Raw genomic sequence first — 23,909 nt, 5'->3', positions numbered from 1 at the left:
AATATGTGCCTATTAGTTGAAAGCTGAGTTTAAATAGAAATGAGTGATATAATGATATGTTGCCAAATTTGGGTTTCGTTTGAACGCTGAATTCAAAATGTAAACAAAAGAAAATTCTCATGCGAAATCTCATGTTTTTCCAGTTTCAACGTTCTCATGTTTTCTCATGTTTTTTGGCTGTGATAATATGTTTTTAACAATTTTTTGAAGTGGAAGCCCTGACTTGAATCTGTAGCGCGTATCTGTTTTATACAGTGTTTATTTAGTCAAACTTCTAGGATACAGAAACAATTCCTTCAATGTAGATAATTTAGTGTTGAATACTGAAATAATGTTTCCTAATATTTTTTTTTCTCGTTTTGTTTTCAAGGTCATACATGGTACCCATATTGAGCCAGCCCACATAATGAAGAAAAGGTCTTTGGATCAACAGCTTAGAATAAAATTATTTTACGACGAGAGTATGTACAAGTAAGTACCGGCTTGTTATTTGTCACAATTTGAAAAAAATAACACGTGGCATATTTTTTTGACTGAAATAAAATGAATGGCTTCAAACAAGATTTTGTTTTTAAAAGGACTGTCACAATAATTTTGAAAATATACCCAATTTGCGTTTTCAGTAAAAAAAAAAAGAATTACCCTAAATTCACAAGAAAATCACCAAAACATGCGTGTGATGTATAAAAGTAGGTTTAAAAAATTAATGTAAAAACTAGGGCTAACGAAGAAAAATTTTGAATAAAACCAAAAAACTTTGACAGGAGGAACCTGGGCCATAGGATTTCTAAAAGAGGGAAGGTGAGTTTACTAAGCACTAGTTTAGTTTTTGACGTAGAATAGGGTCTAATATATTTATTTAGTAGTTTGTTTGGTTCTTGATGTGTTTAGACGTTTTTAATCTCGTAAAATATGTTTTTAGGGTTTAACCACTCCTCCTACAAAAAGACCCCCTCACCATAGCCCCAGCAGCTGGCGCACAGCTAGGTAATTCTCAGTAACATCTAGCTGACAGGATAAACTGTCTGTAATACTGGTTTATTCTATTTATGGAAAGTATGTGTGTTAATACAAGTTTTGTCACCGAATGCCTCTGTGTCCTCTGAAATTAAGAGCCTATATAAATTAAATATAAAAAGAATAAGTTTTTTTTTAACTGAAAGTAAGGAGCGACATAAAAACTTAAAACGAACAGAAATTATTCCGTGTATGAAAGGGACTATCCCCGCCTCAACGTTCTGCTCTTTACACTGAAGTTTTTTATTGTTTTAAAAATAGAGTTGTGAGAAAGAGTCAAACTTTAGCGTAAAGATCGGGGCATTGAGGAGTAGTGAGACTAAACTCGATGAAACTTATATATTTAAAATCAGCATAAAAATCCGATTCTTTTGATGTACATTTTGATATGAAAATTTCGTTTTTTAGAGTTTTGGTTACTATTGAACCGGGTCGCTCCTTACTACAGTTCGTTACCACGAACTGTTTGATAGCGTTTTAATAGTTCTAAGATGATTTGCTGTCATATCTTTTGCTGGATTACATTTTGACCCTATTTTAGCCACATTTATTGCTTTGCCGCGCAAAATTCTCCACTTTGCCCCATTAATGATGTGGCCACATTGGTGTAGCGGGATCTCTTTTATTACTTAAGAAGGGTAGCATGACTTTAAATTCCCATTCGAATTAGGCCTTTTTCTGTGTTTTTACCAGTGGTTCGTTCTGATCATCCCTGGAAAAAGAAAAACCCTTCTTCTTTGAACATGCTTTTCGGTAAAGATTCAAGCAATTTCAGGATTTTGTGTATAGTAGTCCTTTTCCCAAGATCGTGCAAACTGTCATGATACTAACTTTTGATGAGTAAATTTGAAATTAATGAATTTTGCATATTTACAATCAGCATAAAAAAGGCCTCACTTGATGGATATTTGTCAATTAAATGTATTAGAAATTGGATTCAGGAGTGAGCTAATTGTCTGCCACTTGTAACAAGTTGGAGGGGTATTAATTTTCCAAATAGACTACGAATTCGCCTACTATGTGGTATTTTGGGGGATGGATTGGGACACTTTCTTCTCATATGCAATGATTTGGCGAACATAAGGGGAGATTTGTTTAATAGTGGCTATGATGAGCTGCTACTGGGGATCCTCAAATAAACAACTCGTAGGTAGTGGCAATAGGCATTTCAGAGGCAACATTACTGGGCATCCCCAAATAAACAGCTGGTAGATATATAGTGGCAATAAACATTTCAGAGGCAACGCTACAGGGGATACGTAATTAAACAGCTCGTGGATATATAGCGGCAATAGGCATTTCAGAGGCAATGCTATAGCATTACTTGTAGTAAAGACCATAAGGCTTTAATTTTTGTGTGTGTTTTTCCCCAGATGCGCTTCATATGGAAGGGGTGGTCGTATTAATATCGAAGGTCAGTTAATTCGATTGGAAATTTAAAGTTCTAGTTCCCTTTTAAAAGTAAAAATTGATCGAAAAGCAACTACCCCCCCCCCCACCCCACGTCCCCACATCCCCACATCATTTTGTTCAAAATGGTCCAAAGATTATATAACTATGCCTCCGCGGTTGACATAACCCCAAAGAGCTCGGTGGCAAGGGTTGTAAATTATGCCTTGAGGCTATACAAGACTTGTATAAAAAGGGCGGTCATATAAACTTATGAGGAGGCTCATTTGATTGAAAATTGAAAATTGTAGTTCCCTTTTAAAGAGTTAAAAGTGATTAGAGGGAAAGTAGCACCCCCCGACGCCCTCTTTTTCCCAAATGCCATTTTGTTCAAAATTATCCAAAGATCATATAGCAATGTCTCCGGGGTTGCCCTCCCCCCTGAGCCCGAGGCCAAGGGTTTCAAGTTATGCCCCGGGGGCATATAAGATTCTTGTGGAAGAGGTGGTCGTATAAATTTTGGAGGAGGCTCGTTTGATTGAAAATTGAAATTTCTAGTTCCTTTTTAAGAGTCAAAAGTGATCGGAGGTAAAGTAGCTCCCCCCCCCCCCCCCCCGATGTCTTCCTTTCCCCAAATGCCTCCTATCAAAATTTTGATTTAGCCGTCTTGCTTGAAATAGTCCAAATATCATACAAAAAAACTGTCAGGGTTGACACAACCCCCAGAGCCCCAACCAAGGCTTATAAGTTATGCACCGGGGCGTATATGGGTTTTATGGAATGAGTGGTCGTATAAAATTTGAAGAGACTCATTTGATTGGAAATCAAATGCCTCCCAGGGCAAGGATTATGAATTATCCCCTTTTAACATGCGGGATTTAATATTGGGAAATGGGAGAATATTTGATCATGGGTGCGCCCGAAAAGACTAAGGGTATTGAGCTGAAATTTCGCGGAATGTTTAGGGGTATATTGATTCGAATAGAAAGATACAATATGCATCCAAGTTATCAATAACGCATATCTGCAATGTTTTAGGATCAGGTAAGGGTATTAACTTGAAACCCTCAGGGCCACTACTACTACTACTGCGGCTGCAAGTGCGACTAGTTGTGACTGCAACACCGACTTCTTCCGACTGCGACAACTTGTAACTGAGACTGTGACTGCTTGCAACTGGTACTGCAATTACTTGTGACTATTTTCAAAGAATGTTAGGGGATTTTGAATAAAATCAAAACACATTTTGTGCGTGCTGATTGTCAAACGGGCGCATTTAGTTGAAACTTTCAGGGAATGTTAAGGTGGTATTTAAATAAATCAAAAGCCACCAATTAGAACTATTAAATTAGAATTACATAATGTAATATCTTACGTTAGAGACATTAGTAACTGAGGATTCATTTTATTAACCCAAACTAAAACTTTGGCAATAAAAAGGAGCAGAAATTAATTTAAAAAAAGAAGTTTTTCGAAGGAAAGTAAAAAATATTTTTTCCAGATGTACTTCTCTGGGAGTGAGATAAACGATGTAAATCTCTATCGCCTAAAACACAGGCTATAGTTAATTAAATACCTTGAAATCAAAAATGAGCAGAGATTGATAAAAAAAAAACTCAGAAAAAGAAGTTTTTCAAAGAAAAGTAAATGCCATATTAAATTTGAGATCGACGGAAATATATTCCTGTAATAATTCAAACACAACCAATTACTGTTAATGAATAATTAAACCCAAAACGAACAGAAATTAAATAAACAATTAAAGCAAACAGACATACAATAGGTACTAATATAATTAATAAAAAAATTTTAAAGCGAGCAAAGCTTAAATGGAATATGCAAATGAAGCTTAAAATGAACAAAAATTACCGCAAACAAGAATTTAATTACTGTTCTTTTCCCTAAAAATTCTAAAGCCTACTGCGTCATCAAGTGTATAGATATCACATTAACTATATAGATGACATATATTGCTATAGATAAATAGATGGTAATTTTTAATGCTGTGGTGCGATCTCAATTTTAACAAAATGGCATTTTCTTTGTTTTATATTTCTGTCTAATTATATTTATCGTGCATGATTCTAAACCAGTAATTAGTTAGGATTGCGGTTTCGTGCAAAAAAAGTAAAATAAGTAATATTCCAATTTAAATCCTTGTAGAAACAAGTTCTTGATTGCACTTGACCACCTCCCCTCAAAGTTTCCAGGAAGCCCTAATGACCTCCCCTACGTGTAGTGTTTTCGTGCTGGGAAGCATATAAACGTGATTTTTTCTTTAGTACACAGAAACAAATATTTCTGCAATAAGGAGGAGCTATCACCTGTAGCATTTATATTATAGGCTTAGTCCAATAATGTTCCCAGGAATGAAGGGAGATTAAAGATCAATTTCTAACCAGTCTTCACCCCCAGGGCTCCTTCTATATTTATCGGTAGACTCACGGACAGTTTGAAAATTAAACATGAGAGTATACTTTTTGAGGTTTTAGGCACACTCCCCACCTTATCTACAGAAAGATTCACTAGCTCTTTGCGCTAATAGATGATGAACAAGTATCCATCACTGCACATAATTTGACCAAGCTTCAAATGGACCAATTTAGTTAAATGAAACTATAAAATATCAATTTTGTTAAATGAAACTATAAAATAAAGGTATATATCTCCGCTCGGTATTATTGCCTCTGAAACTAGGAATCTCAATCTAACATTTTTTTGCTCACTTTCAATCGGCTGACTATAGGAAAATTTTCAATCGCTAGCCTGTTTCCTTCTTTACACGATTATCCCTACAAAAAAAAAGAAATCTCATCCGGGGTCAATGATCCCTGAAAAAAATTTGCAAAATGTCGTATTTTTATAGATAGAGGCATGAAACCCCTTTCTAAAGAGTTCTCTGATATGCAGAATATTAGCCTATAATATGATTTTTTTTTTTCAAGAGCATATCGCCCTGTTGTGTTTTCCCCCTTTTTGAAAATGAGACAACGCTTTTCAAGCTTATAACTTTTGGTGGGTAGATTTAAATTTAATGAAATTTAAAGGTAGATTTAAATTTAATGAAATTTGAAGGTGGGAGGGGCTTGTCAGGCCCTCCACCTTGCCAAACCGATAGTTTTCAATAAAAAAAAGCTGCATCTTCACATACAAGATGACATTCTTTGAAAACTTGCTTTTCCGAGATATGCTATCATATTTGAGTGACTCCATTACCTCTTACCCTATAAAATAAAATGGATTTCTTCAATTGGTTCGACAGAAATCTTTTTGTATGGTTTAGTGTCTGTATAAAGTAAGTCTTTACAACTAGTGCTGTACTGAAAACTGAACCTCCTTGAGTTTTTTAAATCTGTATGCTACTTCAGGACTTTTCTGCTCTTCAACCTCTTTTGTTTGTCGGCTTTGTGTTTTCAGTAAAGCCTCTACTAATGCGGAGAAATGTCAGGAATCAGTTTCTTTGAACCAATTTTTCAAATATATGTTGCTAAAACTGCGAAGCAAAAATGTTTGTTCGTTTTGGTCCTAACCTTGCTCATTACTTCCATCAGAACAACTTTTTTTCTGTATATATATATATATATATATATATATATATATATATATATATATATATATATATATATATATATATATATATATATATATATATATATATATATATATAACGAAAAGAGAAACCACCAATGCAACAGCACAAACACATTAAAAAAAAAGAGACAGAAGGAGTGGAGAAAAGGAAGACTGTTTTCCTAAATTAGTGATTAATATAGACCAGCACTTGAATGAGGCCTTAACCCTACTCATCCATACAATCACATAGGTCAAACAGCATAGCCATACACAATCAACCATAAAGAATAATCCGTGGACAGGCAGTCATGTCGTCAATAAGTATAAGTCGTCAATTACCAAACAATAACAACAATAAAGACAAATAATTCAGAGGCAACAACCCAACACAAGGGCTCATCAGGAGAATGCACTTGCATATAGGGTTTTGGCACTTTAAATTCTCTAGCCAGTCAAGTGTTGTGCCTACCACAGAATACCCATGGTATCCCCGTGTCAGGTATTACCCCTAAAATATATGCCTATGAAAAAAAACAGCAAATGTAGAACAACCAAATAACACCAAAACAAGCTTATCCTGGTAATATAATCCTCTGTTTAGCAGCAATAGTTAAACTAAATGTGATAAACTTTACCAAATCACAAATAATAACTCCTTGCAAAAAAAAAAACAGAATGAACTAAAATAATTACAGATTTCATCATTACCATGTGGCTATTTTTGAAAAATCCGCTCATTTTGATACACACTTCACAAAATAGATGGCGCTGCATCAACTTTTCGCGACCCTACGAAATTTAACCGAAAATTTCCCTAAGTATTTCCAGATAATTCTTTTGGTATTTATTTAAAAGTTCGTTATAATGAAAACTAAATTTTTTAAATTGCGAAGTTAATTTATTTGCAGAAAAACCTCTTAATATCAATTTTTGGCGTAAGATTTTACATCCATTTTTAAAATCAATATAATTACTACGAATCCTTGCATATCGCAGTAATTGTGAGAAAAACGCCGAATATTTGATATTTGAGTGTATGTTACTTTTAGGGAATGGGAAACTAATCACTTCAAAATCGATATAATCCGTTTTATTATACATTTTAAAACTTAATTTATTATTATCAGAAATATTAATATTTAAATCTAAGAAATGATCTTCAAGACCAGCGCCATGACTAGGTTCAAGAGTAAGCTCTGATGGGTATATATTTTTAGAAATATCAATGAAATGCTTACAATGTAAGACCAAAATATCATCTAAATGTCTTTTATTATTTGACAAAACATGTTTTAAATTATTTGGATTATTCTTAGCCATCATATAATTATATTCTAGTTGACTTAAAAACAAGTCAGCTATAAATGGGCTGGCATTCCCCCCCATGGGAATTCCCACGATTTGCTTGTACAAATTACCACCAAATCTTATATAAGTATTATATAAAACAAATTCTAATAAATCAAAAATCATATCCAAACTGTAACATCTCAAGTTAACTGTAGTCTTAAAGCAATTTGTCCATATAGCTTTTTTATTATAAGTGTCTATTTTTAAGAACCTCTTACTAGATAAGAGGAAAGATTTCTTGATAACCGTTTTTAAATTATCTAACACTACATTAAGTGATAAATTAGTATACATTGTCGCAAAATCGAAAGACTCAATTCTTTTAGCTGAAACCATTGCTAAAGAATCTATCACCTGCAGTGAATTATTAACACTCCAATATGGATTAAAATTCGAAATTTTTTCAATACCAGAACAATAGGTTTTAAGTTTATTTATAATTTCCTTTAAAATTAAAGAGAGGTCAGTAGCAGCAATGCGGGTTGGACATTTAGCTGCTCCAGCAATAAACCGTGGTTTAGGGGGATTCTTATGAAATTTTACAGTGCAATATAGGAAAGGGAACTTTTTATCCTTGTCATTTATTTTAATATTAAAATTTTTAAAAAGTATTTCTTTAGTCCTTTCAATTAAATTCTCATCCTCTAAATTTACCTTTTCGTACACATTAGTTGCGCACAACTCCCTTTTTAAGATATCACAATGCAGCTTCTGACAAATTATGGCAAAATTATTATTAGCTTTATCCACCGGCACAATTACAAATTCATTCTGTAGATTAGCAATCGCTTGTTTTATCTTAGCATTATAAAATAGTGATTTAGTGTTACTATTTTTTAAGTTAGAATATATTTTATTTCGTATTCTTCTGATAATTAAATTCTTCCAACTTTGAAACTCTCTTTATTTTTATTCTCTTTCTTATACCACCTATCAATAAATAAATCGGAATCATTTTCCAAGCTATCAAGAACAGTCGATGGTTTCAGATGATGAGAAAGACGGAAATTAGTCCCTTTATTCATTGTAATCTGAAGATCATCTTGTTTTATTATTGACAAGTCCCCTGTTATAACTTGTTTGTAAGTGGGATTTACAGATGGGCCAAGTTGCTTACAGTTACAAACCGGTTTCCAATTTATATCACTATCTAATCTTTTAAGTATTAAATTATAATTAAAAATCATTTCCCCAATAGTTTTGAAAATTTATAAGTTAAAACCGGACTATCATTATAATTTAAATTACTAGGAGGGGCCTGTTTCACATCCCGCTGATTTAAAATTTCCGGTAAATTTGGAAGCAATCTGCCAACTAATGAGAAATGGCTAATAATATTTACTTTAGAGTAATATAAAATATTCAGAAATAGCAAAACATTTAAACTTAATTACTGTTCGCGTCATATGGACAAGATTACCCACGGATTTTTGGCATGCCAGATGGTGGTTGTCAAATATAGTGCCTAATCGAGTCAATGGATGTAAAGAATATGTGGGTCAGGAAAGCTTACTAGTAATATAAATGAAATTTTGAATTAATTGTGAGATTGAATAAATCGTAATTGAAGCTCAGGAATTAAATTCGAAACTCGATGAGGCATAGTTGTTAATTATGGGAAGGAATTCTTGACATATTTCTTAGACTTTGCTATATATATATATATATATATATATATATATATATATATATATATATATATATATATATATATATATATATATATATATATACGCTACTACTACTGATAACAACTCACTGCAGCACCAAGCCGCCTGAGGCCAACACAGCTACGCACCCTCCTCCTCCATCCCAATCTATTCAAAGCCTCCCTCTGAACACCCTCCCAGGAGTAGGAGGCTCCCATTTCCCTTAATTCTTTCTTTATAACATCTTCCCATACCAACCGCGGACGACCTGCTTTCCGTCTAGCCCTTGACGGTTGGCCAAAAAGGACAATGTTTGGCAATCTGTCGTCCTTTATCCACAGAACGTGCCCTAGCCATCTCAGCCTTTTTCTCATTATAGCCCTTGAAAGCGAAATAGAGCTGCATTTTTCGCACAGCCTACTGTTTGAAATACGGTCAGTTAGCCGGGTAACTAGAACAATCCGTTGGCAACTTCTCTGGAAAACATCTAGCAAATCTTCATCCGCCTTTCGGAGCGCCCATGCTTCAGAACCATATTTGACCAATGTCATCACTGTAGCTTCCAATTTTCAAATCTTATTTTGTAGACCTGTCTTCCTATTCTTTCAAACTTTTTTCAACTTGAACAAACACCCTGAGCCTCGGTTATTCTAACATCTTGGTTATTTTAACATCTTCACTGCTCCCACCATCTTTACTAATAATACTACCAAGGTATGTGAAGCTGTCCAACTGATCAATCTTTTTGTTACCCGATAAAACCTTTTTCATCTTCACTTATACTTAGCCTTAGCGACTTGGTCTTCTTAATATTGATTTTTAGACCTATTCGAACACCCTGAACTCGAAAAACCTTTAACAGTTCATTCATTTTGCTCACACTTTCATCTAGAATGCTTAAATCATCAGCATAATCTTAAGTACAGGAAAGTTTTTCCACTCTATTTGATTCCGTGTTCTTCCATTGGGTTTCCTGTGCTCCTTAAGACAAAGTTCATCAAATGATCCATATAAAGGGGGATAGAACACAACCCTGCTTAACTCCTGATTTAATACGAAACCAGCTGCTAACCTCATTTCCTACCTTAACCGCAGCAGTGTTATTCTCGTACATAGCACAAATCACCTTAGTGTATTTATCTGGTATACCATAAAAGGATAAGACCTTCGCTAAAGCTCTTCTATCTACAGAATCGAACGTATGCTCATAATCTGTAAAACTGAGGACCAAAGGTGTTTGATAACCCAGGCACCTCTCAATTATTAACCTAAGAGTGAAAATTTTGTCGACACATCTTCTTTCGTTTGTAAAACCGCACTGTTCTTCTCTTATCACTTTGTCTACAACATTTCTAAGTAATTTGCTGCCTACAGAGATTAGGCTAATGTCTTGATAATTACCACGCTCACTCTTAGAACCTTTCTTATACAGAATTATGGTTCTCCTAAAATCGCTAGGTACTTCCCCTTTTTCAAAAATCTTGTTCATTATCTTTAATAACTTATTTCTGACCTCAGAGCCACCATATTTAAGAAACTCATTTACCGCAGTATCAGCACCTGTGGCGTTATTACTTTTTATTCCTTTTAGTACTGTCGCTAATTCTTCCTGACAAAACAAATCTTCCTTCACATCCAAGGCATCATAAACTTCATTATCCTCTGTATCTTTTCCTGCAACTAAATCTCGGTTTAGCACATTCTCAAAATATTCTGCCCATCTCTCTTTATCTCTTTCCTTATCACTAATTGTTGTTGTGTTCCTATCTTTAGCTTGGACAAGTCCAGATTGACTACTGCCTCTCAATTTGTTAACATGCCAGTACAATATTTTACTATTATGCTGTCTAGCTGCATCTTCCAGATCCTCGGCAATTTTATCCATGGCCTCTACTTTAAACCTTCTTAGTTCATATTTTAATGCTTTCTCCACTTTCTTTACATTCCTCTTTTTTTCATATGATCTATCACTTAGATAATTCTTGTACAAGCCCCTTCTCTTCTCTATTAAACATTAAGCTTTTTTACTAATATTCCTAGCCGAGTTCTTAATTTTTTTCCCTAAGACACCATCAGCAACTTCGCAAATTATTTTCCTAAAATTAGGCCATCCATCTTCTACATTGTCAAAATTTAAACTCTCCAGTATAGTATCCAACTATTCCTGAAAAGTTTCTCTCAAGTTCTCATTCTGGAGTTTACCAACATTATAACTCCCCAGGAGGTAGTTATCCTTCTGAAATTTCTACTTCAAATGAACCCTAGACACTACTAGATGGTGATATTTACTTTTAACCTCAATAACTACACTATTATGCACCCTAGTATCTTGTATTGATCCTGGCAATCTTCGATTTACATTAACATAATCAATAAGGTTTGCTGTCTTAACATCACGTGAATACCACGTTAACTTATCGGCCATTTATGACCAAACACGGTATTGGTTATAACTAGATTATAATACCTACATAATTGCCGCAGTCTGTAGCCATTGCTGTTTTCTTTTCCTACACCAAATTCACCTAAGCTAGGATGCCATCTATCCCTATTTCTACCAACCTGGGTGTTAAAATCTCCTAATAAAAACACCATATTTCTACCTGAGACCCTGTCTAGCTGCTCCTGTAACTGTAAATAAAAATCATCAGAGTAATCCGTATCTCCGTCAGGCAGTTCTGCGGGGAATATACTACTATAACTGATACCCTCAACTTTTTAGTCGTAATATGAGGGATTAGTATTCTATTAGTAATACCTTCCCAGCCTAAACACGACTTAGCATCTTCCTTATTCTTCATGAACCGTACTCCCTGTCTATGTATCCCATCCTTCCTGCATGAGTAAATAAATTCTGTGTCACCTAATTTCATGCTTCCTACCCCCTGGGAAATGAGTTTCTGAAACTCTTAATAAGTCCAATTCGAATCGTCTGGTTTCGTCTGTCAAAATGTTGGTACGATAGTAATTTTTTAACTTCGTCACATTCCAATTTCCAATTTTCATATTTTTTGAATCATTGAAGTTGTTTTGGCCTATGGTCCCAGGGAAAAGCTAAGGAAAAGCTATGATCCCAGATACCAGTGCAGGACGGGGACCAACAAATCTTCAAGATATCTCAAGTCTACAGCGAAGCTCTTAAGCCGGCTTAGAATCGGATAGCAGGTAGTCCCTGGGACCTCCAGTTGAAGAGAGGCTTTGTGCAACACTGGGCCCATCTTGGTCACAACATGATTTTCAGCACTTGGCGATGCTCTTCTATCAACAAGAGTTGAAATTCTGCACAGACAATCCCAAGCTTATTACCTCCGACTCATTATATATCCATGCCTACAAATATCATGCTACTACGGGGAGGCAACCCATAGTATATTCATCAGCTAGGAAGAGGTTTTTCAGCCCGAAAACGCCCACCAAAACAGACAAAGCCCAGAAGAATTATCCATTAATCAGAATCCCGTGCGAATGCTGTGTCGTTTACTAGGCTATAATTTTCTCGAGCGGCTCCAATGCTCAAGGAGAAGTAGAGTTGACCGCAAGGTCCCTAGTCTTGCAGGTACCCCGAAAGGGTTGAGGCAGCCCTTTGCAGAGACCTCTGTCCATAAGTCACCATGCAATTTAACCCATTACTGGGAGAAAGCTTGTACCCACGGATGTGTCCACACACTGGTGCGCCCTTCTAAGTGTACATTTTAGGGGCCTTCTTCCTCCTCCGCCTGTATTTGTGGCCCGGGGCGAGGGTTCGCTGGTTTCTACTATGGACCCCCAGGGAAAAGGTCGCCCTTGGTCCGTACCTCCTATGGAGGTACCCTACATATCTGTTGGGCGTTTCCGTATCGCCACCTGAGGATACGCTGAGTGGCTCGGGGGAGGCCTCTATTGAGCAGTAGACCCATAAATCTACTTTGACAAGCCTTAACATAGCTAAATAATAATAAATAAAAATAATTATTATTAATAATAATAATAATAATAATAATAAACATATAATAATAACTAAAACAAAAATAATAATTAATAATAAATCTAATAGTAATAAATATGTAACATTAATAATAACAAATAACAATGATAACTCCTCCCTCTCTCTGGTTGAAATGATTGAACTTGTACGTGCACCAGGTATTTGGGATTTGACCACGGATAATATCCGTGAAGCTATATACCTTACTGAATTTTAAGACCGTAATGAAAAAAGATTTTCTTCACAAAACAGTAAAGAAGAGCAAGCCAACTTTTTTCCTCTTTCTTCCTCTCTTTTTTTCAATGAGTGATTTCGTTTTCCTTTTTCTTTATTTCAGTGTTCTTTACATCATTCAGTCCAAGCAAATCTTGTTTTTCACCTGCTATATCACAAGTCACTTGGGATTTTCCCTGCAAGTGATGCAAATGTTCTTTTTTTCTTATTTTGTAATAGATTTAGTTTTATCTGCATATACCTTTTCTGTAAGAATGATGCTTTCTAAGTTAGTGTAGGAGTTACTGAGGAAGATAATTATCTAAATTTTAACAAATTAATTTATTAACAATATTAATTTAGTTAAATTTCTTATTTCATGTTAAATGTCATGCATGAGAGGTGTAGCATAAGTGGGAGATGGTAACGATGGCAATGAAGGGGGGGAAATTAGCCATGACTTGATGCCCACTTAATTGTACTATCTGTCTTGGCTTTTTCTATAATTAGCCATGACTTGACTTGCCCACAACTATTCCATTTTTAATTCAAAAATTAACGGAATGGAACACTAGGATTTAGATCTTTCATCTGCAAATGTTGGCAGCAAAGTTACCAAAAAAAGGAGCTGTCTCCTCTCTCAGGCGATCATTGTCTGGCTTGTTATAACCATGCTCTGCGAATGAAATGGCTCATTTAGTAGTACATTCAAAAATATACATTCACCTGACAAAGGAAGTAACTAAATAAAACCTTGTAGTTAGCAATAGTGGATTTACTCACAATTTGCGAAATTATGAACAAGCGAAGAGCAACACTAAAACTTAAAACGGATACAAATTATCCTCAGTATTATTAAGGCCATGTTCTCCCTTAACTTCCTTTCCTACCTGCTCTTTACTGTAAAGTTTAGCTATTGCTTTCTGAAAATATATTAAGTAACAATATTTTGTCGCATTTTTGATAGAAAATGATAAAAGCGATGTACTTTTATGTATTTCAATTATTATTAAAAGTTGGGGAAATACAGATAACTTAAATCCTATAAGTTCTAGATGTGACATAGAAGAAAAAAAGGGTCCATACCCAGGGGAGACCTCTAGACTCAGACCCCCCACCAAAAAAAAAATAAAAAAAATACCATTTATGGCTACACTACAAGATCCTGTTAATAGCGACGAAGACCACACTGCCTTTCCATAACAAACAAATACAACGTAGAGACACGTTGTACTGGTTGAACTTCGTTGAAGTAAGGATGCTAGGGCTATATATATATATATATATATATATATATATATATATATATATATATATATATATATATATATATATATATATATATATATATATATATATATATATATATATATATATATATATATATATATATATATATATATATATATATATATATATATATATATATATATATATATATATATATATATATATATATATATATATATATATATATATATAGTTTCTCTCTTATTCTTGTATTGTGCTGAAGACGGCCCTTGGACATAGGGCCGAAATATCTACAGAAATAATTTCCACTGTCTTGAAATTTTCCCTATTGTCTCTACGTTGTATTTGTTTATCCTGTTAATTTGAAGATTGTCTGCTTCTTCTCTTTTTATTGTGTTCTGTTGATTCAAAAAATTATCTTCATGATCTTGCAATTTCTATGGTTCCATCATAAGACGCAATAGTATTTCAACTTGTCTTGCAGAACTTTCAGGCAATTTGGCTACTTAGGTTGTTCATCTTATATAAGCTTTGCCTACTAGGAAAGCCCACTGGAATTGAAATGGGGGTGACCGAGTCATGACGGACCGCGTCCACTGGACTTAAGACCGTGTCTGTTGCCGTGATTGCTTATAACTATCTGATCCATCTTCAATGCAAAGCTCAAAACATTAAAAACAGAAAATTTGACAAATTTTTTGTAGTGGGATTATAACTAAAATTTTCGGGCTTGGCACATACGTGAGAAGGCTTCTGGCCTTCTCCCTCCCCTTTTGAATTGTGTATCCATTTTCTCCGTGTAATTTTAAAACGGTCTGCTGGCTACTGAGTACCCGAAATAATCCGTAATGCTATAAAAGGTAACTATTTTTAACGACGACGTTAAAATGATTAACTAGCTAAAAAGCTTGTTGGACGACAGGCGAAAAAAGCGAAACATTTTGCGTATACTTTTTTTGTGGACTGGAGGAGAAAATTTTCCTCCATCCCTCAAATACAAAACGAAAGGTCCCATATCTCCTCCCTTTCCCTCAAGAAATGTTTCCTAAAAGTTCCGACTCGACCCACTAGCTGTGAGACAAAACAAGGCATTAATATTTACCAGACTATGTATAAATTCTTCGCTTTTCAAATAAACCCACCGACTGTGCAGTCTCTGTAGTGAGGTGTGCTTACCTGTCTCCAGGCATAAAAACGAACTCTCATTGGAGTATCGCATTTTGACGCTTCAGGTTCTGCTATGGTCTCTTTGGAAACACTTCAGATACCGTCGTATAATACCACATGATTATTTTAGATCAGGGATTTGCTGGAAGCTACGGACATTTATCAATATTCAAAGTTATATAATTCAGTAGCCGAATGTTCTACCTGCTAATTATTATTTCGAGCACGCTTTGGGATTTTGGTTTGCAGCTGAGAGAATAAAAGAAAGGTTGAGATGGTTAGCACGCGTTCTGCGGATGAAGGATGACAAATTGCCAAAGATGGTCCTAGTTAGCCAACCATCTAGGGCTAAACGAAAAGCACGTCGTCATCGAATGGGGTGGAAGGAATTCGTAAGGAAAGACTTATGAGGAACCGAAAATTCCTGGGAGGGTGTAAAAAGGGAGGCTTTTAATAGATTGGGATTGAGGAGGAGCATGTGCAGTGTTGGGCTCAATTGGCATGGTGATTCGGTGAGTTGTTAGTAGCAGTAATCTTAATAAAAGTGTTAGAGTTGTTATGTAATATTCAGGGTCTGTGCCAGGGTTGCCTATGGAGGGGTGTATATTGGCTCGCCCGGGATTTTAAAACTTAAATTTTGGGTGCTTACACAGTATACCAAACACACTCGAGAAGCTTGCTCTCTTAAATGTGAGAAAATTGGTTTTATCTGTCTGTATTCCGAGAATATTAGTGTTGGGATTTTGGTTAGGTTAGGTTATGTATTTAATAGAATGCGTTCTGGGCAGCCTTTTTTCCATAGTTCTTTGTGGTAGTTCTCGTGATTTTGTCTCTAAAATATAATATTTTCATCATATTTTGCTATTTATCATTATGAATAACCTGACTTCACTTCTCGTGTGTGTTTGAAATTAACGTAAGTACCGTATTTTCATTGTAAAAAGGGAAATACATCAAGATTCCCCCTCCCCCTAAATTTTGAAAAATATATTTATTTTTATGTTCATTAAAAAAATGAATAGACCCCCCCCCCACTACGCTCTCATGAACTGGTGCCCATGGAACGTGGAGTGAATTTATATGTCCATGGAATTTATATTAAGCTCTATTAAAAATTAATTAGAACGACATGTTAGCTTCGAAAATTCTTCATTTTAGAACTTCTTTTCCTTCAATATAAAAGATATTTAAAACCTTATTTGAAAAGTTTTAATGCCCAATGGCAAGCTATTAATAGGCTTGCCAATTAGAGCTGATGTCAGTAACCTCGTTAATCATTATATTATAATTTCTATCAAGATTCTAAACAGTTGGTTACCAGCAATTTATGATACATATGTAAATGTGCTACCGAGGAAATCTGCCAATCTAGTTTGTGAAGCGAAATCCGATGCTTTAAATGTCTTCTCTAGTTGCTTCGAAATTGGCCTATTAAAAATCACACTGGATAAATAAGTTTCGTAACCATTCAAGCTGAACTGATATATTATACGTGACTGCACAACCCCCATCCCACAAATATCCACAACTCTACTCTCCAACGTCTATTTTCATTCTTCTCACATCCTTGCTGTTTATGCTAAATTCACAGTTTATATTAAAGGCGAAATCTTTGATTTCGTGGCACTTGAGACTGAAATTGCATCTTAAGCACCCTAGAAAAACGAAATTTTGTTTGGTGTGTAGCCTACTTGTTTCACAAATGGCTTTTAAATTCTATCAATAATCGCATATTCAAGCTTCGTGAGGCTGTTGATTTTGAGATTAATATTGCGGATTTGAAGTTTGTGTGATTTCCATGTAGAATACAAACACTCAACATTTCGTAGCTGCTTCATAGCTCAAGTTATATAGCAGATATTTTAGAGCCCCTCCCCCCCCCGGAAGAGGCTATTCATAAATCATATCATTGAATGTCTCCAAAAAAGAAACAAATACGTTTTAAAACTTCCCTTTAATGTGAATTTTCGTATTTATATTATGGTCGTCATGGAGAGGTATGCCTTTTGATCGAAAAATACTGCTGCTTTTTAAGATTCAGCCTAAGAAGCCCACGCACGTAATCAATTAAAAATTAGCTCTCCTGTAACCAAGATTTTATGAAGTCAACTGCAATCTTTAAATGCTGATATTTTTAAATTAGCAATTTTTGCTTGACTAATTTCTTTTTTTTCTAGGTTAGACCCTGAGAAATTTGAGCTTATAAATGTAAGTGGTTTTATTTTATGTCTTTTTGCATTAAGGCAACGGGAAAAAAGAATTTCGCCAAGACTCTGGTATGCCATAAGAAACTGGGATATATTTCTCTTTGCGAAAAAAAGAATTACTTGTACAATTCATAGAATTAAAATAATGGAGAATAGTTAATATCAAATATAGAACTTCCTTGTAGACTAAAAGGTAGTGCTTATTATTCGCAGTAACTTGTAAGAATTTAGTCGAGGTGACGAGAGTAACTGGTCGTGCCTCGCTCCTACTCATTAGCTTCGTCACTAAACTGCATATGGTATGAAAAGTAAACAAATAAGGAAACATCACTAATCATACTTCTAGGGAACAATATAAAAAAACAAAAAAAGCTGTAGATCGAGGAATGAAACTTTTGCTTTAGGGCTCTGAATCCTGCTTTCTACGACTATAATGAGAGAATAAGAGAAGGGTTGAGATGGTTAGGACATGTTCTGCGGATGAACGATGACAAATTGCCAAAGATCGTTCTTGTCAGCCACCCATCTAGGGCTAAACGAAAAGCAGGTCGTACCCGAATGGGGTGGAAGGAATTCGTAAGGAAAGACTTTGAGTAACTGAAACTTCCTTGGAGGTTCTAAACAGGGAGGCTTTTAATGGTTTGGGATTGAGGAGGAGCATGAGCAGTGTTTGCCTCAAGTGGAATAGTGCTTCGGTGAGTTGTTAGTTGTAGTAGTCTTAATTAAAGGATTTGAGTCGTTCTGCATTATATTCGCCGTCGGTACCTTGTACAGCTACGCTGCAGGCTCGTATACGTTGACTCTCATTGTCGCTTGTCTTCTAACCGGGGTTGTTGTCCCAGTAAAGCAGCACGTTGATTTACATTATTCTCCATTTCTCTCATTTTCAGGTAACCTGTGGCACAGTTGTTTGTGTCTCGCAATATCAAACAGTTCGTGGTAACGAACTGTAGTAAGGAGCGACCCGGCTCAATAGTAAACGAAACTCTAAAAATGGAAAAAACGGAAGCCTGAGAAAATTTGCCTCATTTTGGAAAATAGGGGGGAAAACCCCCTAAAAGCCATAGAATCTTAACGAAAATCACACCATCGCATTCAGCGTATCAGAGAACCATATAGCAAAAAAGTTCCTATCTACAAAAATGTGGAATTTCGTATTTTTTGCCAGAAGACAGATCACGGGTGCGTGTTTATTTGTTTTTTTTTTGTTTTCTTTTTTTCCCCAGGGGTCATCGTGTCGACCAAATGGTCCTAGAATTTCGCAAGAGGGCTCATTCTAACGGAAATGAAAAATTGTGGTGCCCTTTTTAAGTGACCAAAAAAATTGGAGGGTTCCTAGGCCCCCTCCCACGCTCATTTCTTCCCGAAGTCAATGGATCAAAATTTTGAGATAGCCATTTTGTTCCACATCGTCGAAAACCATATTAACTATGTCTTTGGAGATGACTTACTCCCCCACAGTCCCTGGGGGAAGGGCTGCAAGTTACAAACTTTAACTAGTGTTTACATAAAGTAATGGTTATTGGGAAGCGTACAGACGTTTTCAGTGGGATTTTTTTGGTTTGGGGGTGGGGTTGAGGTGAGGGGGCTATGTGGGAGGATCTTTTCTTGGAGGAATATGTCATGGGGGAAGAGAAATTCAATGAAAAGGGCGCGGGATTTTCTAACATTACAATAAAAAAAATAATGAAAAAATAAACATGAAAAAGTTTTTTCAATTGAAAGTAAGGAGTAGTATTAAAACTTAAAATGAACAGAGATTATTACGCATATCAGGGTTTCTAAAAATACTTTAGCATAAAGAGCGAGGATCTAGGAGAAGATAAATACCTCGCTGTTTATGCTAAAGTATTTTTAGTAATTTAAACTATTTCTTCTACTGCCTTTCTGATTCAGGGGTTATTCTTAAAGAGTTGTGACAAAACTTAAGATTTAGTGTAAAGAGCGAGGTATTAACGAGGGGACAAACTTCCTCATATACATAATAAAAATATAAGAATATAAAAGTTTGTTACGTAAGTTAATTCTTAAGTTACGTATATTTTTTACTAATAAAAATGTTCGTTAAAAATTTAATATTTTAGTTGCCATTTTAAGTAACCGAAAAATTGGAGGGCAACAGGGCTTCCTCCCCACCCCTTATTTCTCAAAATCGTCTGATCAACACTAAGAGAAAGCCATTTAGCGAAAAAAAAAAGAATTAATATGCAAATTTCATTTTAATAATTTATGTGCGAAGAGCCAAAATCAAACATGCATTAATTCAAAAACAATGCTAGTTTTTTATAACTGAAAGTAAGGAGCGACATTAAAACTTAAAACGAACAGAAATTACTCCGTATGTGAAATGGGTTGTCCCCTCCACAATCCCTCGCTCTTTACGCTAAAGTTTGACTCTTTGCCACAGCTCTACTTTTTAAAACAATTAAAAACTTTAGCGTAAAGAGCGAGGGATTGCGGAGGGGACAACCCATTTCATATACGGAGTAATTTCTGTTCGTTTTAAGTTTTAATGTTGCTCCTTACTTTCAATTAAAAAAACTAGTTTTTTTATTTATTTTTTTCCAAGAGATCCACTAGGCTTCGAGAGATCCCATAAGTTAAAAAATGTGCAAGGCTTTCTTCAACATCTTCATTGGGGTCTAAAAAGTGCATTTGGCCATATGAAAGTGGTTCAGAATCCCCTTCAGGCGTTTGTGATGGATGTGCCACTCAGTTGATTTTGTGAGGTTTGTCCAGCAACTTTGAAGCTCAAAACATTACGATGCTTGATTGTTCGATCATCACTTACGTTGAATGAAGCAAAAGCGAAACATGGGTTCAAGTTCGGATTCGTTTGTGGGACTCTTTAAAAATCAAGTGGCATGAGCGGAGGTGCCAGCCCCCCTGGCTGAATGACGCTGCCTTAAATTTTTATATTTTAGTTTTGAGATATCTACTATAAAGTATTGGATGTGCCGATTAGACCAGGTAAGCCCCTCCCCGAAAATTCAGCTTATAGGCGCCCATGGCAAGTTACGTCCTAAAAAAAGGCAATCCAATTCATTTGGAAACTGTGGAGGGGGCTATGCAATTCGACCAAGGAAGCAGCAATCTCCCAATGTGTCACCTTTGTCGTTACTCGTATACTCGTTTTCGAATGTATTCTAACCGCACAATTCTTTGTTCTTCACTTATATTTTTGACACGTTCTGATTCTCGCTGTCGCTTGTCTTCTAAACGCACAATTCTTTGTCCTCCACTTTTGTTTTTGACACGTTCTGCTCTAACCGCATATTTCCTCGTTCTTTAATTTTGTTTTGGATTCATTCTGATCTATGTTATCCCATTTCTTGTAACTGTATACTTCTTTGTTTTTCACTTTTACGACAGGCTTGTATATATATATATATATATATATATATATATTTGATTCGCATATCTTTGCCTCTAATTTTGCTCTATGTGTGAGTGTGTGAACGATACAGAAGAGCTGTCTGAGTTGCGGAATGTGTGTTTTGAACGAGTATTTTGTAGTGGATGTTGGTTAATTGAGCGGATGTCTGAGAGAAACGTTTGCGCTATTAAACAGTTGTATCACTTTCGTCGTATAGAGATTAAACATAGGGAATTGTGTTTTAGGGGATAGTTTCTTAAGATTTCTAGGAGTTAACTTTTATTATCGATGTTGTTTGTCGGTTTTTGTTTGTCAGTTTCGTCGTATAGAGATTAAGCATAGGGAATTGTGTTTGAGGGGATAGTTTATTAAGATTTTTAGGAGTTAGATTTTATTATGGTTGTTGTTTGTCGGTTAAAATGTTGAACTTATTGTTTTTTTTGTTTATATCATTTAAAGTTGTATTTTTGTTCCTTGAGCTTTGTTTTTAGGCTGTATTTTTTGTTCCTATGGCCCGCATGCCTTTTGTAATAAATCTTGTCTTGCCTTTTAACCGCATATTTCCTTGTTCTTCAATTTCGTTTTTGACTCGTTGTGATTCTTGTTGTCGTATATCTTTTAACATGTATTCGTTTATTCTTAGTTTCATTTATTCTGTTTTACTTACAGAGAACCGTTTTACCAAAAGCTGTGCAATATTGGGAACATGCACTAATGGTCCGAAAAACGGAGAATGTAATTCGCCTTAGTAGGTAAATCATTTTAATTAATTTTCTTTTTTTCTTTGATTCTAAAATTTAGTGGTGACACTACAGTAATTCGTAAAAACAGGAATCTTAACCGCTGACCCTTTCAGAGGTGACAAATGTCAGACCCTTTCAGAGACCCTATAGAACCTACTAGGTTCCAAAGCCTTATAAGTGACAGTACTTTATTTAAGAAACCAAAGGATTAGATAATTAACAAACTTTCTAGGGCCTTTTGTGAGCCTTATAATAGCTCCCAGATGGAGGAAATATGGTTTTCAGCGTAGACGTCAAACGGTTTGGAACTATGGCCACATCCCGGTCAGGGCTATGACAGGGCTTTGGCGTGCTCCGTTAAATGGACTTGTTTGAATTGCCATATTTTAATGAATTAATTAAAACAAGTTTCGTAAAAAGAAATTTTTCACAGAAAAGTAAAGAACCGTATGAAAATTGGATGTGAGCTGAAATGAAGTCATACAATAATTCAAAGTTAAAACGAACAGAAACTACCATGAATGAAATACGTACCGGATTCGATCTCTTTGGGGGAATTGGGGGGAGGGTTTCTGTGACTTAGCGAGTTCGGTGCTTCTGGACGAGCTAGGACGATGAAAATTGGTAGGCGTGTCAGGGAGCTGCACAAATTGATTTGATAAAGTCGTTTTCCCAGATTCGCCCATCTGGGGAGCTAAAGGGAGAGGAAAAATTAGAAAAATTAGTTATTTATAACTTACGAGTGGATGATCAGATCTTAATGAATTTTGATATTTAGAAGGACATCGTGACTCAGAGCTCTTATTTTAAATCCTGACCGGCATTAAGCCTCTGATTTCCTTTTAAATCAATCTATTGATTCTTAGAATTTTGTTAGAGCTCATACCATATGAGCTCTTGGCTCTTAGCTCTTCTTAACTCGTCACAAGTGCCATATGAGCTCTTAGCTCCTGTTTTAAGATATTTTGGTCTAATATATTTTGTCTTCCGGCCGAGGTACACAATTGAACATATCAAGAAAATTATTCTAGGGAAGGGGGGTTAGTAAGGGGACATAAGGTCCTGTGTTAAGGGAGAAAATATTTTTTCTCTGGTTCTCACGGAAGATTATGTGCTACAGTTTGATTAATGCTTTTTATGTCTGTATTCCAACAGGCTCTGATGCTAGTAATGTCATATATTATCTTTTATTGCTACTTACGTTTCGCTTGTTATTACTTTGTAATAATGCTAGTTGTTCGTATAGTAAATAACTATTAGGTTACCTCATTAACCACATTACAGACAATTATTTAGGTTTTTTCGTTCGTGGTTGTTTTGCACCATGAAACTCACTTTCATTAGATTTTTCTCCACATGAATCATTGTATTAAGTGTCAGTTTTGGGCTACTATATGTTTCAATTTTAACACCTATTTGCATCTGTTGAAAGTTCATGGTGACATATTTTAAAATATATTGTTAGATTTTTTTTAGGGTGTCAATGAAAGTAGCTTAGATTTGATTTTTTCAAATTACTTTTCAAATAAAAATCTATTTTTAATGCTATTTTTGACCGGTCCAGCGAGGGATTTTTTCTTCTCCTAATTTCAAGTTTGGACATGATACTTGCAAGTCAAAAATTTTTGGTTTGGAAACATTAATTTCTTTTTATTTTAAAGAGAAATGCTACTAGTCTTCTTCAATGCTAGCATTATTAGATTTGTACGAAATGAAATTCGTCTCATTATGGTTTAGTATTAAACAGTTTTCCTCATTTAATTTAATCTAAAATGTAACCTTAAAAAGCAACCTTAGGCAAACATTTATCAAACAAATGGGTTAGTTTTTAGCCGTCATGCATTTCTTGTCTGTAAAAGTTCTTCGTTACGTTGTTCCCTGACCTCTTTTTACGAACTGTTGCATGTTCTTGGAACATGAATAAATTATGAAGAGTTTGAAGACCCCCCCCTCTCTCTCTCTCTCCCTCTCCCCCCCCCCTCTCTCTCTCTCTCTCTCTCTCTCTCTCTC

At 35.3% G+C, this 23,909-nt stretch overlaps 1 protein-coding gene across 2 annotated transcripts in view; it reads left to right on the top strand.

Annotated features, from left to right (window-relative positions):
• Positions 1 to 23,909, top strand: part of LOC136040787 (leishmanolysin-like peptidase) — a gene marked incomplete in the record, with an annotated part of 103,841 nt that overhangs the window by 31,814 nt on the left and 48,118 nt on the right. For both annotated transcript variants that reach the window (XM_065725114.1, XM_065725115.1), the window contains 3 exon segments: positions 371 to 471; positions 17,751 to 17,781; positions 21,826 to 21,908. In XM_065725114.1, coding sequence (XP_065581186.1) covers positions 371 to 471; positions 17,751 to 17,781; positions 21,826 to 21,908 — 215 coding nt within the window.

Source organism: Artemia franciscana, chromosome 21 (genome assembly GCF_032884065.1).
Source record: "Artemia franciscana chromosome 21, ASM3288406v1, whole genome shotgun sequence".
NCBI classification, from domain to species: Eukaryota; Metazoa; Arthropoda; class Branchiopoda; order Anostraca; family Artemiidae; genus Artemia; species Artemia franciscana.
This window is presented reverse-complemented; position numbering and strand designations above follow the sequence as displayed.